The sequence below is a fragment of the Corvus kubaryi genome, unplaced genomic scaffold, assembly GCF_017639235.1.
Source record: "Corvus kubaryi isolate FWS band 111438036 unplaced genomic scaffold, C.kubaryi_AGA036_p1.0 37383, whole genome shotgun sequence".
Lineage (NCBI taxonomy): Eukaryota > Metazoa > Chordata > Aves > Passeriformes > Corvidae > Corvus > Corvus kubaryi.
This window is the reverse complement of record NW_024581125.1, coordinates 4,033,252-4,053,166: the sequence shown is the minus strand read 5'-3', so window position 1 is coordinate 4,053,166 and position 19,915 is coordinate 4,033,252. Positions and strand designations below refer to the sequence as shown.

Genomic DNA, 19,915 nt, shown 5'->3' with positions numbered 1-19,915 from the left:
GTATATGCTGTCAGCCACTTTTTCACTATATATATATATATATATATATATATATATATGGAATATTGGTTTGGTTTTCAGTTTTTTTGCTTTCCCAACAACTGCGATCCACAGTTTCTTGGAAAGAGGAGCTGCCTGGAGCATGGGTGTATAGGCAGGATGTTGAGGAGCAGTAGGGTGTGTAGCAGTGCTTTGAGTCTGCTTGTGTAACCTGCACTTTTTTTTAATTGCCCTTTTAGGATGAAGTTTAATAACTCCTTTTTTCTTCTTTCTTCTGCCCTGGGTTCTTTGCATTTTGAGTGTAGCAACTGCAACCCTTTGTAAACTATCTGCTGGCATAAGTCTCTGGGCAGGGTATAGTTCACAGGTTCATTTGGCCCTGTGTACCAGCATGGTGAGGATTTAAATGGGAGATTTTTTGGGAAGCCTCAGAAAAAAGGCAGCTGTTGTATGAATGGCTGTGGTTTATTCTGGTGCCAGCCACCACTCTGCACCTGTTGGCACTTGAATTATGGTCACTTTGTGCATAGCAACTCAATAAGGCAAGGTAGAATTTTAATAGAACAGGCTGATACCCAGATGTGGATTAAGTTTCGTGAACACTTAAGGAAGAGAGAGGAGCTACATTTAAGGGCAGGAATGTAACAATACTTCCCTGAGCGATGACTGTTCCCACTGTTGCTGCAGAAGGGGTAGTTGGCCCCTTCTTGCCTGGGGCTGGGTCTTTTCCCAGTTACAGAGCATTTCAGGGTGGCTCTAACTTCTGATTGCTCTTTCTAGTTGTCCATAAAGCTGTAAATAGAGACAGCAGGTAGGATTCTTTCCTAGCAATGCTGTTTAGCTGCTACTGAGCAGTACAGAGGAGATTTTGCTGGGAAAAGTGGCTCTGCAAGGTGCCCTGCAGCAGGGCCACCCTGCCTGGTTTTGGGTCTTGCCACCTTTGGAGGTGTTCTGACAACAGATACCAGGTCTTCTTCTCCCAAAAATGTTGTAAATGCTGATGTTGGTGGTAGTGCCCTAATTAATTACTCCTCCTCCCAGACCCCAAACAAAGAATTTTTCATTCAGATCAAGTAGAGTGACCTACTGGAAATGTCTGTATTTGTATTTCTTTTATAAAACTTTATTTTGTGGTATGCAATATACCACAAAATGGAAAATGAACTAACTGCTGAATAGTGCTTTGAGCGGGTTTGAACAGATGGGGAAAAAAAGACTTTATAGCCACAAAGTGACCACAAGGATTAATGGATGCTTTATTTTTCCAAGAAATTACATATTTTCAACGCAAATAACATGGAAAGAGATGGCTGGGATGGATGGACCCTGGATGGTAAGAGTTTATTCCATGAGGTTTGCTTTGGTAAAAGCTCAGGTTTTTTAAATGGAAGTGTAGTGGCCCAAAGGTGATACATGGATGTACTGGTAAAAAGTGGTGGGGTTGGAGTCATATCATCCGGTTCTATGCAGTTTCCATGTTGATGGTGACAGACTGAGGAAGAATTTCAGGCAAATCTTGAGTGCCATCTGGTCTTTCTGAATTTGGCTTGTTCTGGGAAGGAATGGGAAAGTTGTATTTGAAGTCGATGTTGGCTGAAGAAACACTTGCAAAATGACAAACTGAGCCCTTGGTTTCTGTTTTGAGGTGTTTGTTTCCTACAGTTGGGAATTTTTATTTCCTTGGATAGAATAACTGACAATTAACATAAGCCCACAATAGTTTGTTTGCATTTTAAAGACAGCTGCTGTTTCGGGGTTTGTTTTTTGTGTTTTTCTTTTTTTTCTTTCTCTGGGAAAAATACTAGCATATAAAGGTTGGGGGTGGGGGGCGGGGGGGTTGTTCTTTTTATTTTCCCCTACTTGCTAAATAACTGGATACTTTTGAAGCCCTCTTTTGGCTATTGTTCATGACTGTGACAATATACTTCTTCAGATGATTATTTTGTTTGAAGACCTGTTCTCAGTAGCTCACATGAGTATTCAGTCCACTCTGTCTTAACAGAAATCTACAAATTATTAGAATGTGTTGCTTTGATTTCAGTTAAAAAAAAAATCTCAATTGTGCTTGTAGGATAAATGTCTCAGGCTGTCAATTTGCGTTGTGTTTGAAAAACCTACTAAACAGCGATGAGTTACAGGGCTGTGAACAACAGCCAGGAACCTTCACTCCTGCTACCTTTGCTTTTGGACAAAAGTCTCATTTTATTATTTTCATATTGTTGGGGAAATGTTGGTGTCATGGTTTTGTAGCCTCTGTTGGCCATGGGTATGTAGAAGCCTTTAAGCATAGCAAGCAGATGAAGTTAAGCGTGCAAATAAGAACAACATAGCATTTGGTACCTGGAGAATTCCTCTTAGACAGACAGGATGTGCTTTACAAATGCTGTGGAAAAATACAGATACGCTAGTTAGAAGGAGCAGCAAATGTTACCTTGGGAAATAACTAAAAATAACAGCTGTTCATGAGCTGATAGCATTAAAAATGTGTACCTGGTCAGATTTGATCTGATAGGGTGATAGGAAGTTTTAAGTGTTTAATGTTGTACAAATCAAGCTCTCTTCTTGCTGAAGTGTGATAAGACAGTAGCTATTGGATACAATCACTGCAACTGCTCTACATAAAGTCAGAGTCTAGAGATTTGGTATTGACCAAAACAGCCTCCTCTGCTGTGGCTGAATTGAGTCTTTTGCATGGTGTGACTGCAGGATACGCATATTGCCACGGTCGTTTTCACACATAAGTCTTTTGACCTAACACAGCTGGAGCTTTGCATGATATGCCTGAGAGGCTAAAAGCCCACTGTAATGAAAGTGTAAGAGAGGAGAAATGTAGGGTGGATGTTGAACTCTTGCACCTACCCTCGTAGTTGATGCAGCCATTTGAGTCTTCCTGACCTTTCATGAGTTCGTCTACTTCTTCTTCTGTCATCTTCTCACCTGAGAATGGACAGAACTTGTTTCATTCTTCCACACAGAACTGAGGCTGAAACCTACAGCTTTTCCAAAGGCTTTCCTTATTTTCTGAGATAGTGAAAAAACACCTATATATAACATGAACTTAATTAATTTCAACTTTCTTTAGAAGACAGAGACGTATATGCATAGGGATTCTAGTTATTCCCACAGAGTAAAGAAACTATGCAGCAAATCCTCTACTTTTGTCCATTTGTGTTATGTCGCTGAGATGTACACACTTTTCTCTCTATTCGTCAAATAACACTCACTCGTAATATCTTGCCTGAATTTAGGTGTCATAAGCCTAGCCTTTTCCTTTGGTCTTTAGTAGAAACCCCAAAGCTCTGTTTGCTTTCTTTGTGGATTCACAGTTAGGAAACCCAGAGTCTTGTCTGACTTGGTAGCCTCCTGCTTCTTTGAACTGTTTGGACTACCTTCCCACCCTCTCTCATGCCTTCAAACAGCAGCGGTGTTTGAGGAGCTTGCAGAGAGGATGATCCCTTACCCAGGGTAGCCAGCACATGACGGAGCTCAGCACCCATGACTGTGCCATTGCCCTCCTTGTCAAAGACACGCAGACCTTCAACGAAGTCTTCAAAGGTGCCCTGTTCCTTGTTGTTGGCAGCTGCTTGCAGCATGGGCAGGAACTCTTCAAAAGTAATCTTCTTGGCATTCAACTCTGGGAGAAAAAACACCAGTTGCTATATGCTAGACATTTGTATGTGTATTCCTTAGACATATTTGCCTTCAAATGTGGGAGAGCCTCCCCTACCTCATTTTCACAGCTTTTTCTAGCCTTTACTCTAGTCTTTGCCCCAAAAGTTGACAGTTCCTTTGCAGAATCTGGATTCTCTTATCCTGTGAGTTAATTTTCACATACATCTGATTTTTCACATCCTTGCTCCAGGATCCTTCTCACATAGCTTTGTATGCTTGTGTGCATGCTATATTTTTCTTTCAGAAATGTAATTTGCTCTATGAGTTAATCTGTGAAAGGATTTGGAGAGTGAGGGAACTGCAGAATACAGTCAAACAAAAATCTTGAGCCCCAGCAATGGGGAAAAGATAACCAGAGTGGGATGTGGTGATTTAGACAAGCCCCTGAGGTTGCTCACATGTTACTGACCTCTTCAGGGTCTCTTTGATGTGGTGGCAGAGCTTATTAGCAAAAAAATAAACGAATTAAAACTAGGAAAGTACAGTGTGGTGGGTTGCCAATAGTAAATTTGGGCATGTTCACAATGGAGGTTTAAGACCTCCTGAGCTTAGTTCATCTAACCCCTTTCCTCTCATGAACCAAAAGTTATTGCTCGTTTTGCTTTGTTTTGGGGTTTGTTTTTGGTTTTTTTTTGATCAAGGCTGCCAAATAAAATAATCTTTCTATTCTTTCTTCCTTCTTCCTGGATCTTTCCATTGCCAGCCTTCATCTGGGCAGTAGCAAAATATAATAGATGGAAATGTGACAGATATTTTTCATTATACAGTTGTTACAAAACCTATTTTGCTATGTAGCTTATATCAAATTTACTGTCAGTTATTGCTGGAATCACTTCAAGTCCTGGTATGATGTCACCTCCGTGTTCGTCCTCAATGCTTCCTGCTGGTGCCAAAGATTTCTAAGTTGTTGCTCAGAGCTGTTTTTACCAGGCCAGAGGATGTGAATATAATTTAGCTTATTTTAATATGGTTCTGCATGACTGAAATCAGGGATCACCTGCTTCTAGATCCTTATAAAAGGAGGGGACTACATTATTTATCCTTTCTTTTTATCTCTAAAAGGGAGGAAAAGGAAATAAAAAAGGGCTGCAATAATAAATGGCCAATATATGCCTCAGTGTGCCCAGGTTTGTAGGAGCTTTGGAAATACCATTCCAGTCAGCTGAAATATACAGATGGGTTTCCAGTCCTGGGACATGTCTTGGCTTGTGCAGAAATTCTTGCACTGGAAGGACCTGAAGAGCTGAGTATCAGCTGTTAGAAAAGGACTCACAGCTCCCCAAGGAAAAGCTGGGGCACTAATGGACTGTGAGCAACAATGAGTGTTATGCCTACACTGAGTTGACACCAAAATGGTCCCTACAGAGAACTCCCTATGTCCTAAGGAGAAGGTTTTCCTCTATTCCCCATCAGCATCATTTTCTTCCAAAGAAATTAGTGCAATACCATGTATTGTTGCATAGTCCCCCTCACTCCCCATCAGAGTAAGAGCTCCCCTCTCTCCTGCTGTGACTATTGGTGTTGCCTCATTTCTGTTCCTCAGTCTCAAGAAGGGCCCAAAAGACTGTAGGGCACTTACCCTCTTTGCTTGGGTTTCCCAGGATTTTGTTGATTTCTGCATTTGTAGGGTTCTGCCCCAGTGCCCGGATGATATCGCCAACCTGGCTGAGGGTGATCTTGGCATCACCAGTCCTGTCAAAGAGGAGGAAGGCCTCCTTGAAGTCTGCAAGAGAAGAGCAACATTGAGCCAGGCAGCTCCCTGTGGACAAAGATGTGAGCCTGTTGTCTCCTGGCACTGTTCCACTGACTCCAGGGGAGTCAGCCAGGGGAATTTTTGGCCCACAGTCCCAAGAAAAACTCCTCCCCTCTGACATTTCTGTTTCACTATTTTTAAACATTTATATCTACCTTTCATATCTTTCCTGGTTCTAATAACCATCAATAGCTTTATGATTGACCCTGTAGCTATTTCAAGGACAGGGGGAAGATAAGTTCTCTACCAACGTTGTCATTCAGGAACAGGTTTCTTCACATGATGTAGCAGCAGATGGTAAAAATGTTGTTATCCACTCCACCTTATCTCTCCAGAGAACTGGGACTGTCAAGTGCCTAGCAGTGCAAACCCTCTGCCTGCTTCAGTGGGTTCTGCCTGCAATCCCAGCATCTCAACTGCACAGTGCTAATAGGAAACTAGAAGGTGGATTTCAAATGCTTTTACTGTTGTTTTCCCTTAAAATTGCCTAACAATGGGATTTCTAAACATGTTTGTTCCCTCTTTTTTTCTGTGCTTTGTAGTGTCCCTGCTTCTTGTAGATGAATGCATATTCTGCTTTTCCAGTGGAAGTACTCGTGGTGCTTTTTCCTGTGCATTTCCAGTGTTCTCACTTTGAGACTTCACTTCCTTCAGTGCTGCCAAGTGATCAGTGTTCACTTATTTCCTCTTGTTGGACAAGGCCTTTGGGTACAGGCATTTCTCCTACAAAAATCAGCACAGATAGTTGCCTTCATTGCATTGCCAGCCTTCATCTTCTGTTGTGAAGTTCCGTGTCAATCATATTACTATATTTTATGGCTTTTTTAGAGTCTTTGAATAAAGAACTGTGTCTTTAAAAAAAGAGGATGGGACAAAGGTCAACTGTGTGGGTAAAAAGCTATGTTTGAACTTCATATGCCACAAGCATCTTGGACTGTGCTGTTGATCTCTTCTGCACTGCAGTGTCTGATGATGCTGTGGTTTAGCTCCAAGTAAACCAAGTAAAATGTTTTTTCCTTGGCTGTGATGCACATCCAGCAGCCAGACAGGATTTGGGTTTTGCAGCCTGTGGAATGTTCATTCTGCTTTGGGGCAGGTTTAGGAGTAAGAAGCCACATTTCGGATCATGTCTTCATTCATCTTGTGCTGGGAACATGTAATGCAGAGGTATTTATGTTTATGCTTTAGTCTTCCTTGTACCATCCTGGTGGAGTTGTTGCTGGCACCCAGTAAAAGTGCTGATACAGAGTGTCAGCCTGCTTGGCTGTAATCTAATACATCTGAAACTAATCCTCTTACTGTCTGATGTGAGACACCTATAACCCTTTGCTGCTAACTCTCTTTCTTTACAGTTTTTATTGCAGGGTATGAAATCATGGCCTTCGGGACTTGTATAGAGCTTCCTGGTATCAGCTCCAGAAGCTGAGATCAGTGGAGCTGTAGTGATTTCTACCATATGAGCTAATCTTTCATCTGCTAAATCAATGACCTTTAGCTGCAGAGAAGTATAAAACAATGCCAGTGTGCTAATAGCAAAGCCATCCGGAGAGTTTCTGCATTTTGTAAACCCCATGAAGTTTTATGTTCACTGGGTTCTGAACACAGCTCTCCAGCTTGGAGAAAAGAACTGATTTATTTTTGTCTCTCAGGCGTGCATTTCACTGCAATATATCTTTGCTGTGGGGTTTTTATTTTCAATTTTTTTTTTTTAATAGCCAGTCCTAATTTATACCTCTGCTGGAGCAAGCATGTTTAAAATCTTTCTGAGGATGGTACTACACAGCTACTGGTGCATCAACCTGTGCGATGGAAATAGTTACTGAGGGTGAGCCATCTCTGCTCCAGGGAAATTCTCCCTCTCTCAAGTAGTTTCCATTTCTCTGCTGCTAGGTTCAGTCATTGCAATGTTACAGCAGCTGAATGATCTGAAATACATAGGGAAGCTGTAAGAAATATTTTGCTTCATTATACATGCCAGCAGCTTTGAATCGAGGACATTTTTCCATGAACCTTCCCAATCCTTTTGTAAAAGTTTCAGAATTAAAAAGTAAGGAAGAGTCCAAATGACTTTTTTTGTGACCAAGAGAGTCTGAACTGCAAGAAGAGAATTGTTACCAGTCTCACTTGCTGCACTATACCTCTCCTTATTGCTTTGATGATGTAACTGAGAACAGGCTCATGTTCACAAAGTTTAAGACTCTCTCAAGACCTGTTTCTAGCTATTCCACTCCCTCTGAATTTCTAGGAAATCCTTGTATCTTCTTTTTGAAACACTTTCTTCAGTCTAATATATGTGCTACTGATTTTTTGACATTTTTAGATGTTACTTAATCTAGCCCAAATGCGTCTCTTAGGCTATTTGAAACACTTAAAATTAGATTTTCAGAGCTTCAGTTAGAATTATTGTTCATGTCAGAATTTTTTCTAGAAGATTGAAATAAAAAGTTTGGAAGCTGCAAGTTGCTTGTGAATCAAAAAATACAGTGAGATGCTCAAGAACTGCAGCATATCCAGACCATTGTGTAAGCAGCAGTTTACACAGGTCACTTATTTGCTGGCTATTTGCATGCTTAAAGAATATTTTTACAGTAAAACAGCATTTGTTCCTCCCCTTCCACAACACCTCCTGTCAGAAGTTGACACGTAGAACTCTTGCTTCTTCTGTTCACGTGAGAGTGCAAAGTCACTGCAGCTAAGTCAAATTTTCAACCCACTTCCTCCTCCTCTTGTCCTCCTTCTGCCTATTTCCCCTGGGATGGTCAAGTTTAAGACTTATATTCAGCATCCTTGTGAAGAGCCAGAACAGGAGCACAACTGAAAAATGTTCAGTAGGTAGAGACAGTGTATTTCCTCTTTGTACCATGGTATAAACTTCTCAGTTCAGATAGCGTGTAAACAAACATCCAGATAAATTACACGTAGATCTACGGTCACCTTCTTCTTCAGCATAAGTCATCAGCACTGCTCTGAAGTCAATAGTGTGGTGATTTATACCAGATGAAGTCTTAGCTCATTGTTTCATAAAAGTTAATTTCTGAGCCTGTAGCTCTTTTCTGAACCCACATACATGTAAAACACATCAGCTCTCTTGTAACTTACCATCCTGTTGCTCCTTGGAGAACTCGATCTGTTGGAAGGAAATTAATCACAAAAAATAGCTTAGGAAGGGGGGGCTGGGGGACAACCTGTGTGTTTTCTAAAGCATCCAGCTCAATCCATGAGTCATCTTCCAAAAGAGCAAAAATTTGGCCTGTAAAATGTGCAGAAGTAATGCAGATAGCAAAAGAGCTGTTAAGGCTAGTGAATATTTAGCATTTGGTAGCCATTGTGTTCCCCCTCCTGCCCCCTGTTAAACTTTGATTTCACTTACCATTGATTTCATCAGCAGAGAAGGACTGCAGTTGGGGAGAAAAGAGAGAGAAAAAAGAACTAGTACTGCTGAAAATGCACTGAGAGAAAGTAAATAGCGCAAAGTACCTGTGTGCTTTCACTTCTGTGTCTAATGTAGTTAGGCCATAGCAACCTAATCTAGCAACTTCCTGTGTAAAAACGCATCAGCAAGTCTATTCTTAAAGTTTTCAATAAAATCTACGTCACAAGGAAAGCCAGAGCTATGGCAAGAAGCAACAAAAATTGAAAGTCTCTTAACTAACAAAGAAGTCATTAATTACCATCAGGTCCATTTACTGTTTCAGCATAGATCCATTTTAGTTATGCAATTTGAAGTAATATTTTTAAACAAGCAGGGTTCTTTTCATTAACACAGAAATTAAATCAATCCCTTTATGTCTCAAATTAGTTTTTGATGGTACGTTGTTTCATAAAGTACTAATCTATGATATTTGCTTATATAAAAATACAATTTTTCCTCACCACTTTAGGTGGTTGCATTTGATTAAAAAAAGGTTAGGAAATTGTAACCCTTCTGTTGGAAGCTGTGGAAGCTGCACCACTACTGTTGCCTAGTTCGGAACTGGAGGCTAGCTGGAAAACCTTGCATAGTCCTTTAAGTTTAGACAGGAAAACCAAGCAAACCTAAACTGTCTTCTGGACTGTCCTTCCCCCACCCCCCAAGACCTAACATGGGCAAGAAGCCCCATTTACTTATGTAAAATACACTGGCTGGCTGCTAACCATTAGCTTTCCAGTGCACCCACCATGATTGAGTTGGAAATGCAGAGCAGAAGAAAGGCAGAAAGGATTAGCTGAGAGGTCTTGAGAGTGGTCCTGCTTTCCTTGCCTTTCTTCCCCTTATTTATCCGGTAGTGATGACGGCATTGCCTGGATTAGGTGTCAGAAGGAAGAGGTCCCTCCCCTTGGCGAGTTCTTTAGCTTTCTTAGGGCAAAGTGACAGGAGGCTCCATGTCTTGATAGACATCTTATGATGGCTATTTTTAGGAGGCTGTAGAGGGGCAGGGAGTGACAAGCAGTAAGTTTGATTCACGTCAGCACTTTCTGGGTCCATACCATCCGGAGGAGATATTCCTTGTCCAGATCTACCATGACTTCCTTATAGGGAAGGATTCTATTTCTCCGATAAGCTGTAGAGACAGTGAGCAAGGAGCATTGAGGGTGAGGAGTGCCACATGTTTGCCCAGCTGGCTGGTTATACACATGGCTTGCAGGATGTATGAGATGCAGCTGAATGGTCCTCATATCTTTGCTGGGCTTTGCTCAACCCCTTACATGGATAATACAGTGCCCAACGTTAGAAGAGTAGTTCTGCTGCCTGTCTGCTCAGGGGGATCGAGTTGTTGACACTGAGCAGAAAAGTTATCTGTCAACAGAGGTGGTATCCTGTTGTGAAGCTCTTCCTCTGCACTGACCATGTTTTCCAAATTTTTAACATTTTAAAAGGAATAATTATCTGTGTATTTTGGAACCAATTATATTAAGTCAGTGGCTAATGTGTAGATGTACCCTGCAGGGCAGTGGAAAATCTATATTCGTGGTAGCCTGTGATCTCTAGGATACTCTTCCTCTGGGGCTGGGGTTAGGCAGGGCACCAGGGTGCTGTGTTTAGAGCTCACAGGTGTGTGCAGAAGTGGTGCTGCTCAGGTGTTTGTGAGGTTGAGGCAAAGGAGAAACAGTGATAGAAGCTAAGGACCCCAAAAGTCTTTGTGAACTGGAAGGATGACTGTTTATGGTGGGGAAAGGGATACTTACTTTTTGGGTTTTAGGGTGGTCATGGTGGGCCTACAGATAGGGAGCAGGAGGTAGAGGCTGCAGCTTTTTTACTAGAAAAGACCTAGGCCCACCATGTAGCATCCCCCAAGACCAGGTCGAATATCTGAATGGATGTTATGACATGTAAAGGATTAGCAAAATTTGCTCCAAGCTTCTTCCTTTCCCTGTTGCCTCAACCAGATCAAGAATGTCATGAAGCCAGGGTGGGAATAGTTGTGTGACAACAACAGACTCTCAGTTCTGAACTCAAGTCCCCCCTTTTGACTTCTATTGCTTGCCTCTGTTAAGCAGTCACTGCTCCTGGTTTTCTAATGATGAGACGTGATTAGTGAGAAAAACTTTCTCCTGTAGCTTACTTCGTTACCCTGAAGAGAAGCATAACCTTTGTGATTGTGTATTTCAGTATATTGAGGACTCTGAATGAAAGAATCAAATTCAAGCTGACTTAATTTTACTGGTGTTTCTAAACAGAACAGTCAAATTAAATATATTTGAGATACTAACCTCCTACCTCCTATTTAAAAAAAATAAAGATGCAACTGCGAAGATTTTTCTGAGCTTGCCATTTTAGCTGGAAAAAGCTCTGTTCAAACAAATTATTTGCATTTTTTTAGAAATACCTGGAAATATACTGAGTATGAAAAAAAGCTTCACTGACAATCCTTTGCTTTTGGTTGATTGGTTTGTTGTTGGGTTTTGGTGTTTCTTTTGCTATTTGTAATCTATTAGCCTGTGGGAACAGGGATGTGTTCCTGATGGTGTAGCCACAATCAGGTGCAGCTGCATAGAAAAGGGACTGGTGTTTTTGCACTGGGTTTGCTGACATAAGTTTAGCACAGTGCAGAGCTCCTGATTCACACTGGCTGGGGCTGGAAATTGGGCACGTGAGAAAGGTCATCAAGATCTTTGCCATCACTCCCCATGAATTAATAGATGAGCTTTCAAAGACTTTGGCAGAGCTGAAATGGTGTCTGGGTCAATGTAGAATGTTGCTTTTTGTGGAATTTTCCTTCTGCCCTCAGCATCTTGCTCTGCAGTGCTGGCAACTGGGAAGTGTTCCCCTGAAAACAGATCTGAATTTTTTGTTTGTTTGTTTTTTTGTTTGTTTCTTTTTTGTTTTAGGGAAAACTTAGACTCATTTTCTTGAGCAGATAAGTTTTATGTTTGGCTACAACAAAGCTCATCCCAAAAGATGCCAGGCAAAAAATAATTGGAGTGCATTTGTCTTGGGCATAGAAAACAGGTACCTGGATTACTCATCTGGATTAAATGGGCTATCAAATATCTATCAATCGAGAGGGGTCTACACATAATCTAATTATCTTTTGACCATATAAGACTTTGTCTCAGATTTCAGATGAGGAAAAACAAGTGCACCATATCAGCCCTTCATTTGAGTACTGATCCTTGAATAAAATCTCACTAAGATTTTACTGGGGAGGAATATTCTAGCATGGACATGTTGCATTCACTTAAATTAAGAACAGCCCTGCTCTAAGACAATAGGTCTGTTGGGGGGTTAAGGTGTACTTGCTTTCAGTAAGGGCCCCTACAAAATGGCCTAGATGAAAAATATGTCAAATACTCCTTAAAAGAAATTAAAGGTGAGATTTCTGATTCTACAAGGAGCTTTCAGAAAATTCAAAAGGGACAAAGAAATATTTTGCAGTGATCTGGTCTTTGTTCTGATCTTGGCAGTGTTCTCTGCATTGTCAGAGGACACTGTGAGTCTTGAGGCTTTAGGGATGATTTTGATATTTCAGGGAGTCCAGTTAAACAAAAATTGAATGCCCGACCCCTAGCAAAAAGAATGAAAGGTTGAAGCAACTGAAACACCTGGGAAAGACCAGAACGCCTTGGATTTTTCTAACTTCATATAGCCCTTATTTATGGGCAGAGTTATTATACAGAAGGCTATCTGTGCCAAAGAAAAAGGTGGTGTGTTTTGAGTTTGGCTTTTTTTTGCTTTGTTCCTTGCATTATCTGTGTCCACCTTCTAGTAATTCTGTTGCTAGAGGCATTTTGACCAGGTCCCAGTTATTGGGTGGGGTGGATGGGGTTGTATGTAACTCTTTATCACCAGCTAAACACAGACCCAATCCACACAAATCCTTATTTCCAAATTATTAACGAAGTTCCTGATTTCCCAAAAGTCACTGGTTTATGTGCCTTAGGGCCCCAAGCGTTACAGTATGATGCTGTGCTCACCTCTTTAGGCTGGTGGGTACTGGGAGTGAGTACAGCTGTGCTGAGGGGAAGCTGCCTTCTGCTCACTGTAACTCAGGAAAGGTCTGGACAGGATGAAAAGCCCTGGGAAAGGGTGCTGCTGAGAGTTAAAGCATTAAGCTGCTCCATCTGCTTGTTACCTTTTGGATGAATGACAAGAAGTGAGTCATCTGAGGAGTTTATTAAAGAGTCATCAGATATTTCAAGGCACTGCCTTTAAAAGAGGTTAAAACAAATCAGATATCTTGGAAAATCAGAGAGGATAAAATTTGAGTCTCCTATAATACTCTTGTATATTTAGCCTTCTATGAGGACTAGAGGAATTTTTTCTTTTTTTTTTTTTTTAATGAAGTTAAGCTAGGATTGTGTCTACAGTATGATACCTGCTCACCGTTAATGTCTGCTCCTTGATTAATACAGCTGCACATCTTTTCCAGTAGAGATCACTGAGTGCAGGATTACACAGCTTCCAAACCCCTCTGAGAAGCAGGTTGTCCTTTTCCCATCCCTTGCCTCAGTTACGTAACTTGTGCAATCAATGCCATAGGTTTTAGAGAGGCTGCTTCTCATTTAAGTAAGAATTAACAGCCTGATGGATTTAGATTCCTGTCATGTGAGGCAGAGAAACATTAGCAGAAGAGCTTTTGAGAAACTGAGGTCTGTTTTGAGAACAGAGCTGCCTAGAAATACAATTGCAGAACGAATAAAAACAACCACCATTAATACAGGAGAGAAAATTGCATGTGTGATACTATGAGGTTTGAAATAATAATTAAAAAATATCTCTGAGTTTAAATGACTTGACTGCAGATTAATTTGACTTTTTTCCCAAACATTTTGTGTAACTTTCCAGTTTACAGATTTTTAAAACTTGTAACTTCACAATTGCTTTGCAGCTGTGCAAAAACTTTTGGATGAGCCTTGACGTTTAATTAATATGCCCTTCTGAAATATCTGGGTGTGATATGCACTCTAGCTGCACTGTTGATCATACCCTTTTAAACACATTTCATTAGCTTCAGGGGGAAAGTGCCTTCAGCAGTACTCATTTGTAAACATGTTCCTTTTCTAATTGCTTTTGTGCTTGAATGTGTATAATCAAGGGGATACACAAGATATGAGGCTCTGGAGCCCTGCTTTTGCAGGGACTTCTTGTTTTAACATGCCTCCCAGCGGCACTGTTAGAGTGTTAACGTAATTTAAACCCTTGCTACTTGACATTTAAGTGCTCTGTGGTAAACTAGTCAGTTGAAAGTGCTTCTTGGCAGTTGGTATAAGATGTAATAAAGCCTTAGTGAAACAAGGGCAAATTTCCAGGTTGCTTGTTTCATATCTCCTTACAGACAACTTCTTTCTCTGCTTGTCATTGGCTAAATTTGTCACCTTCTTGCTTTATGTAAGATTAACTCAAATATCTTGTTACTATGTTTTACAATGTCTCTGTGCTCTGAGGGGGCTTAAAACAGTATTTTAGAAATATTGTGGGGTTGTTTGATGGGAGTAAAGCTCTGCCACGTGACTCCTGTTAACACTTGGAGTTACCCTGTGCACTCTTAAAATGTTATATTTTGTGTAATTTGCTTTAAATTCCGCTGTTTCTACCAAGGTTTGCCATTCACCAGAGCCTCCAAAGGCTATAGGTATTCTTTTTTAAATGCTGCTAAAGCTGTGAATTACTAAGGATGGATCTTGTTTAAAGAAAAAAATCATTATTTTTCAAAAAATTTTTCTGGTTAGCAACATTAAGGAAAAATTTCTACTAATATGTGTGGGTACTCTCTACTTTTGAGGGACTCCTTGCTTAGCAGCAGTTTAGGAAGAAAAGGAGGCAAAGTTCTTCTGAAAACTTTGTAAACAAAACTAAGCTGTGGTTTTTTGTGTGTCGTTTCCAACAGCGTCCCAAGGGGATGTCTTGGTGCGCAGCAATCTGTTGTCCAAGTTGCCTGTCCTGTGACACTTTTATGCCATGCCTTGCCTGTCCTGTGTTTGTCAGCAGCATGGGTTGTGACATGTCAGTGGCGAGGTTCAGAGAGGCGAGGGCTGTGGCTGGGGCTGTTCCGGGCTGGATCCTGGGTGGTGTTGTGTCACGGGTCAAAGCAGTAGCAGGAAGCTGGTCTGGATGGCATCAGAGAGGCACTTTTACATTTCTTAAGACTGAATTTATATTGATGCTTGTCCCCTTCCTACCTGTACGGACACTTGGGACTGGTGACCTTGTCCAACAGATCACCAGTCCTAGGGAATCCTTCTGGAGTCATAGCTGGAGCTAGATCAGGCATAATTTGAAGACCTGATCCAAAAGTTTCAAGTAAAAACCTGCTGTTTCCTAAAAAACCCCACAGCGCTTCTGAGCAAAGCTACCGTTGACATTCCTGCTCTCACTCCACAGCTTCATGTGGAGTTTGTCTGCAGCACAACAGCTCTCCGAGTGCTTCAGCTGACATTTGCAGTGCTGCTTGCCCTCCAGCCCAGGAGTTTTCTGTCAGTGCATTTTAGTGAGTTTATCTCTCTCTGGTTATATCCAAAGCAATGTCTGTTCAGAGATGATCTACTCAAGTAGGGAATGTAACAAGAAATAACGACACTTGGAGAAATACTTTTTACTGCTCTTAGAGCTCTTCAGTTAAAAGCAATCACAGGCTTGCTTCCATGCAACAGGCATCGTCATCATGCATCACACAGTTACACAAGATTTTAGCAAGCCTTTACTAGTTGGTAGCTTTTAATTATTTTTCTCCTAAACATTTGGGTGGCTTATCTGCAGTTGGGCATGGTATAATTGATGTCCTGGGATTTCAGTCTTAAAAACACCAGCATAGGAAACCTTGTGTACCCCTGAACCTCACTTCCACTGTGGACACTTGTCCAATCTCTGTCTCTGCTCAAGCGAGGATACTCAGCTGTATCCTTGAAGCAAAGGACCTAACGTGACACCAGATCAGGGCGCTACACATTCAGATCACCATCTGCAGAGCAGAAGCCTGCGAAGCACTGCACTCACCATCTTCAGCATTTGCATCCTAGTTGATTTTACGAGCCTGGGCTCTGTCCAAGGGCTGGTTACTTGTGGTGGGAAGGACTCCTAGATTTCCACTAGGAAACCAATATGCTTTTCTTGTTGGTAATAGGGACTAAGTTATACAGATTTGCGCAATGGGAAGTTTATCCATTTCCCACTGCCTCAGTTGCTAAGCCAAGCATGGGACATCTGCATCATTCATGTTTCATTCCAGTTGTTGCAGACATAGACCCACAGTAGTGTTTTTCATCACTTAAACATTCCTTCTCACTCAAGCTTGTATGGGAGAAGAAGGTTGATAAAACAGATAAACTGTCTTTTTAGGGGTGTACAGAATTCTTGGGGGTCTCTTAAGAAAATTATCTCTATGGTCATTTTGATTTTAGTCATGGTTGGTTCCCATTGGTGGCTCTCAGCTGCATCCATTGCCCTGTTCTCTTCTCAGCTATTATTTAATCTTTAACTTTTGTGCCTATGCAAATCCAAGACGTGTTAGTAATAAAGAAAATTGGAAATATACATTTGGTCTGGAAAGGCTTGTGCAAAGCAGATTGAGTTTTTATGGTGTTCCCTGAGTAGAGGGAAATAGGTCTTCACATTTCCATTTAAAACCAAGTTCTTCGTCTCTGCCTTGACTCTCTTCCTATGGTTGTTATGCTGTAACCCAAACTGAGCCGTAAAAGGGCTGAGTTTAGAGATTTGAGTCTACCAGTTGGGTTCCTGTCACTCAGTTTTATATTCCATAGATGTTGCTCAAAAATAGAACATCTTGTATAAGATGCTGTTGACACTAGCAAATCACCATACATTTGCTCTAATTGGCTTAATTTCAAGAGATGGATAAAGAACAGAAAAGAATGAATGGCCTGTTGCAACTTAATCACAGCTTCTGATGGTGATAGACAAACCTAGCTTGAGTCCTCCTAAGAAAGGAGGAAAAAAGTGCCAAAGTTGCAAAACGTGTATCCCAAAAAGTTCAGAAAACCAGATTCCCTGGAGATAGGCCAAGAAGGGCATCTGAGTGGGGAGGTACCACCAAGAGAATCACTACTTGTGTTTGTAAACCACCATATTTGTTTTGGAGACTATTATGACTTCTGATGCCAACTGAGAATGAAGTACACAGCCAAATGTAAGCTGTAAGCCCTGGTTAGGCAACTCTACCCTTACCCACCCCAGCTGTAACAAGGGGCTTGGATGTGTCTTTATAAAAGCTAACAAATCCTCTCTGTGTGTTTACCTGCTGTGTGGCTCCCCAAATCATCCTGGCACTGTAGCCTGACATTCCCAGTCACCTCTCCTGAGTAGCAACCTCTGGCATGGCTGCTAATTCCCTGAGGAGTGAAGCATAGCCCAATTGATCCCCTTCTTTAAAGTGATGTGGGTTTTGTCTCCATGTCTGGTAAATCACTGCAAAGAGCCCCAGGTCAGGACTGTTCATTCAGTCCCAGCCAAAAGCTTAGTTTTAAGTACTCTCTGGTTCCAAAGTTTTGCTGGAAATGGTGCTGTACCTTTTATCATGCTGAGACTTTGGTGGCTGAATGGAAGGACTGAGAAATAATTGAGGGACTTGGCTAAGACTCCAAAAACTTTGATTCCTGACTCTGCCACATATCCTAGGCAAATTACTTATAACATGAAATTGTGTCCCTTCACTGCCTGAACTCTCAAAATGTGAAAAGGGGTAACAACCCATGGGGGCTGGTTGGGACCCAGAAGAAAATATTTTGCCTGATATCTTTCAAAAGAAAGTCTCCCTAAATTCCATGTTCTTCTATCAGTCTGAATATGACAAAACCTGGAGAGTTTTCTCTGTTCTACCAGTGTATATTTCTTGCTGCTATTTCATTTGGGTAAAGAAGTGAACTGCAAAGATGCCTCAGAGTGCAATCTGACATTTTTTAGCTGGTAATATATTATTATTTATATGAAGATAGATTAGCTAGGTTCAATGGAGTTCAAAATTCTATTTTCTCCTGGTTAAGTGGACATAGAAAGCTATCAAATCCCATTAAGTTATTTAGCAGGAAATTTAGCTTGGCTCCCTATCATCTAGTGCAATGTGAGGCCTAATCTAATTTTCAGACAGTATGCTCAAAACTAGTGGGTTATTCATGTACTCTTCAAAATGTCTTTTTTTTTCCTCTTTTCAATGGCTTCAGCTTCAGTCTTATGAGAAGATACATATTCTTTTAGAAAAATACTGACTACTGATTGGTAAAATTAAAGTAAACTTGGAGAAGTTTCACTAAATGGCTTAACATCTTGATACTATATATATTAAGGTATCTGAAATACAATTCATCATGTATAGGTCCTATTAGTAGTTTTTGTCCTTCTTTTACCCATAATAGGCATGATTCTTTATGTAGAATTCAGCGAATTGGTCCTGGGACCAATCAGCTTGTCAGGTAGGTGCAGAATAACTATTTATAGTGCTACTCAAGAGAAACTAGTCTGTCTCTTCATCTCTTAACTGCTTAGCCTCCCTCTCCTCTTTCCTAAGAAAAGAATCTCCCGAAATGGAGGAGTTTTCTTTGAGGGGTCAGGGCAACAGTGAGTGATGTTGGTTGACATGCAAAATCTATAGACATTATGAGAACAAATGGCAGTGCAGTCAGAGGGAAACGTCCAAAAGACTCTTTCTCTTTGTTGCTTTCAATTTGCAGCAAATTGTGATCAAACATGTAAGGGTGAGAAGAAATCACTTGAAATGTTTCCATCCATGGCTTTCTTGCTCGTGGTCTCACCAGTGTTTGTTGTACAGTGCAAATGAAAAAAAAATAGGAAAAACTGCCAAATCTCCCTGTTTTAAACTGTTTTGTTTTGTTTCTTTTAAACGTAAGTCATATTGATCTCAAAGCACATGACCGAAGCGTCATCAGGTGGTTCAAAAATTTGGAAAAGAATTTTAAACTATAAGAGATTGGTTTTAGTACAGCGCTATGAGAAAACATTGTATTTCAAGTTTCAGTAACCACTTTCCTGTCCTCATGTATCTACTTTAGGTGTTTTTTTTTCTTTTCTTTTTTTTTTTTTTTGTTTTGTTTGTTGTTGTTGTTTTTGTGTCATTTTTTTAAAATTTATCTTTACCAAACAAGTGAGACTGGTACCAATTGGGTAAAATGTCTGAGGTCCACACTCCAACATACTTTTGACATCCCCAGGCTTCACTCCTGTGTTAAATCATGCACCATGCCTTACACTCTAAAGCTACTAAAATAGTTAAAATCTCAGGCACGTCAGCAAATCTATCAGCTGAGGTTACTCATTCATTTCCTTGCAGTCTCCAAACCAGAACCAAACACATGCAACACTTCACTGCAACTCTTACCCAGGACTCTACTGCCTTTCCCCTGTGGGCCTGTGATCAGCACACACACATTTACCTTGATGCTCTTGAGGTCGATGGCGGGTTCTTTGGGCTTGGCTGGCGCAGGGGCTGGTGCTGGTGCTGGCGCAGGCGCTGGTGCTGCAGCTGCTGCTGGTTTCTTTACGTCCTTCTTTGGTGCCATTTTGTGTTGCTTAAACTGGAAAGTAAAAGTGCCCCTCAAAAAAAAGTTAAAAAAAAAAAACCAAACAAAAACCACTTAACAAGTGATTCCTGGGAGAGGAGCAATGGTCAGAATGAGCCACAGCCTGTGCCCTGGAGGAGGATCCGATGTGTTAAACTCTGTAAGGGCATATATATATTTCACTTAGTGCCTCATACAGCCCTGACACATGCAGCTGGATTGGACAGCCTGATAATCAAGGGGGATGTCATTCTAGCTAGAGCTATAAATGGAATATAAGAGTTCAGGGCTTTATGAGATCAAGGGACTTTTTTCCCCTTTAAAACCCAATCCACCTTGCCTGTCTTTTTTAAGCATGCAAAGGAGAGGGAAATATAACAAGCCCAGTTTCATATCTGCCGTTGATCTGAAATTTGGGCATGGATTGAATGGTCCTTTTCCTCATCAGAATTTTAGTTCTGCTTAAGTAATAAATCTTCTTTCTTTCCTTCCCTCCCGGCCCCTTTTCCCCCATGCCTGTGTAGTACTCCAGGAGGATTCAGT

At 41.0% G+C, this 19,915-nt stretch overlaps 1 protein-coding gene and 1 long non-coding RNA gene across 3 annotated transcripts in view; one reads left to right on the top strand and one right to left on the bottom strand.

Moving 5' to 3' along the window:
* The window catches only part of LOC121668031, a 32,726-nt gene that overhangs the window by 6,219 nt on the left and 6,592 nt on the right, over positions 1 to 19,915 (top strand). The window lies entirely within an intron of this gene.
* MYL1 (myosin light chain 1) lies at positions 1,233 to 19,532 on the bottom strand. Of its 2 annotated transcripts, none has more exons than XM_042035413.1 (7): positions 19,247 to 19,532; positions 8,525 to 8,552; positions 5,252 to 5,395; positions 3,461 to 3,634; positions 2,860 to 2,937; positions 2,341 to 2,383; positions 1,233 to 1,552 (listed from the first exon to the last, which is right to left on the bottom strand). In XM_042035413.1, exons 1-6 carry the CDS (start codon positions 19,370 to 19,372, stop codon positions 2,355 to 2,357), a joined length of 579 nt encoding a protein of 192 aa, XP_041891347.1. In that variant the 5' UTR covers positions 19,373 to 19,532; the 3' UTR covers positions 1,233 to 1,552; positions 2,341 to 2,354. The 2 variants fall into 2 exon arrangements, with proteins under 2 accessions (XP_041891347.1, XP_041891348.1); XM_042035414.1 differs by lacking the exons at positions 8,525 to 8,552; positions 19,247 to 19,532 and adding exons at positions 8,796 to 8,820; positions 9,583 to 9,666.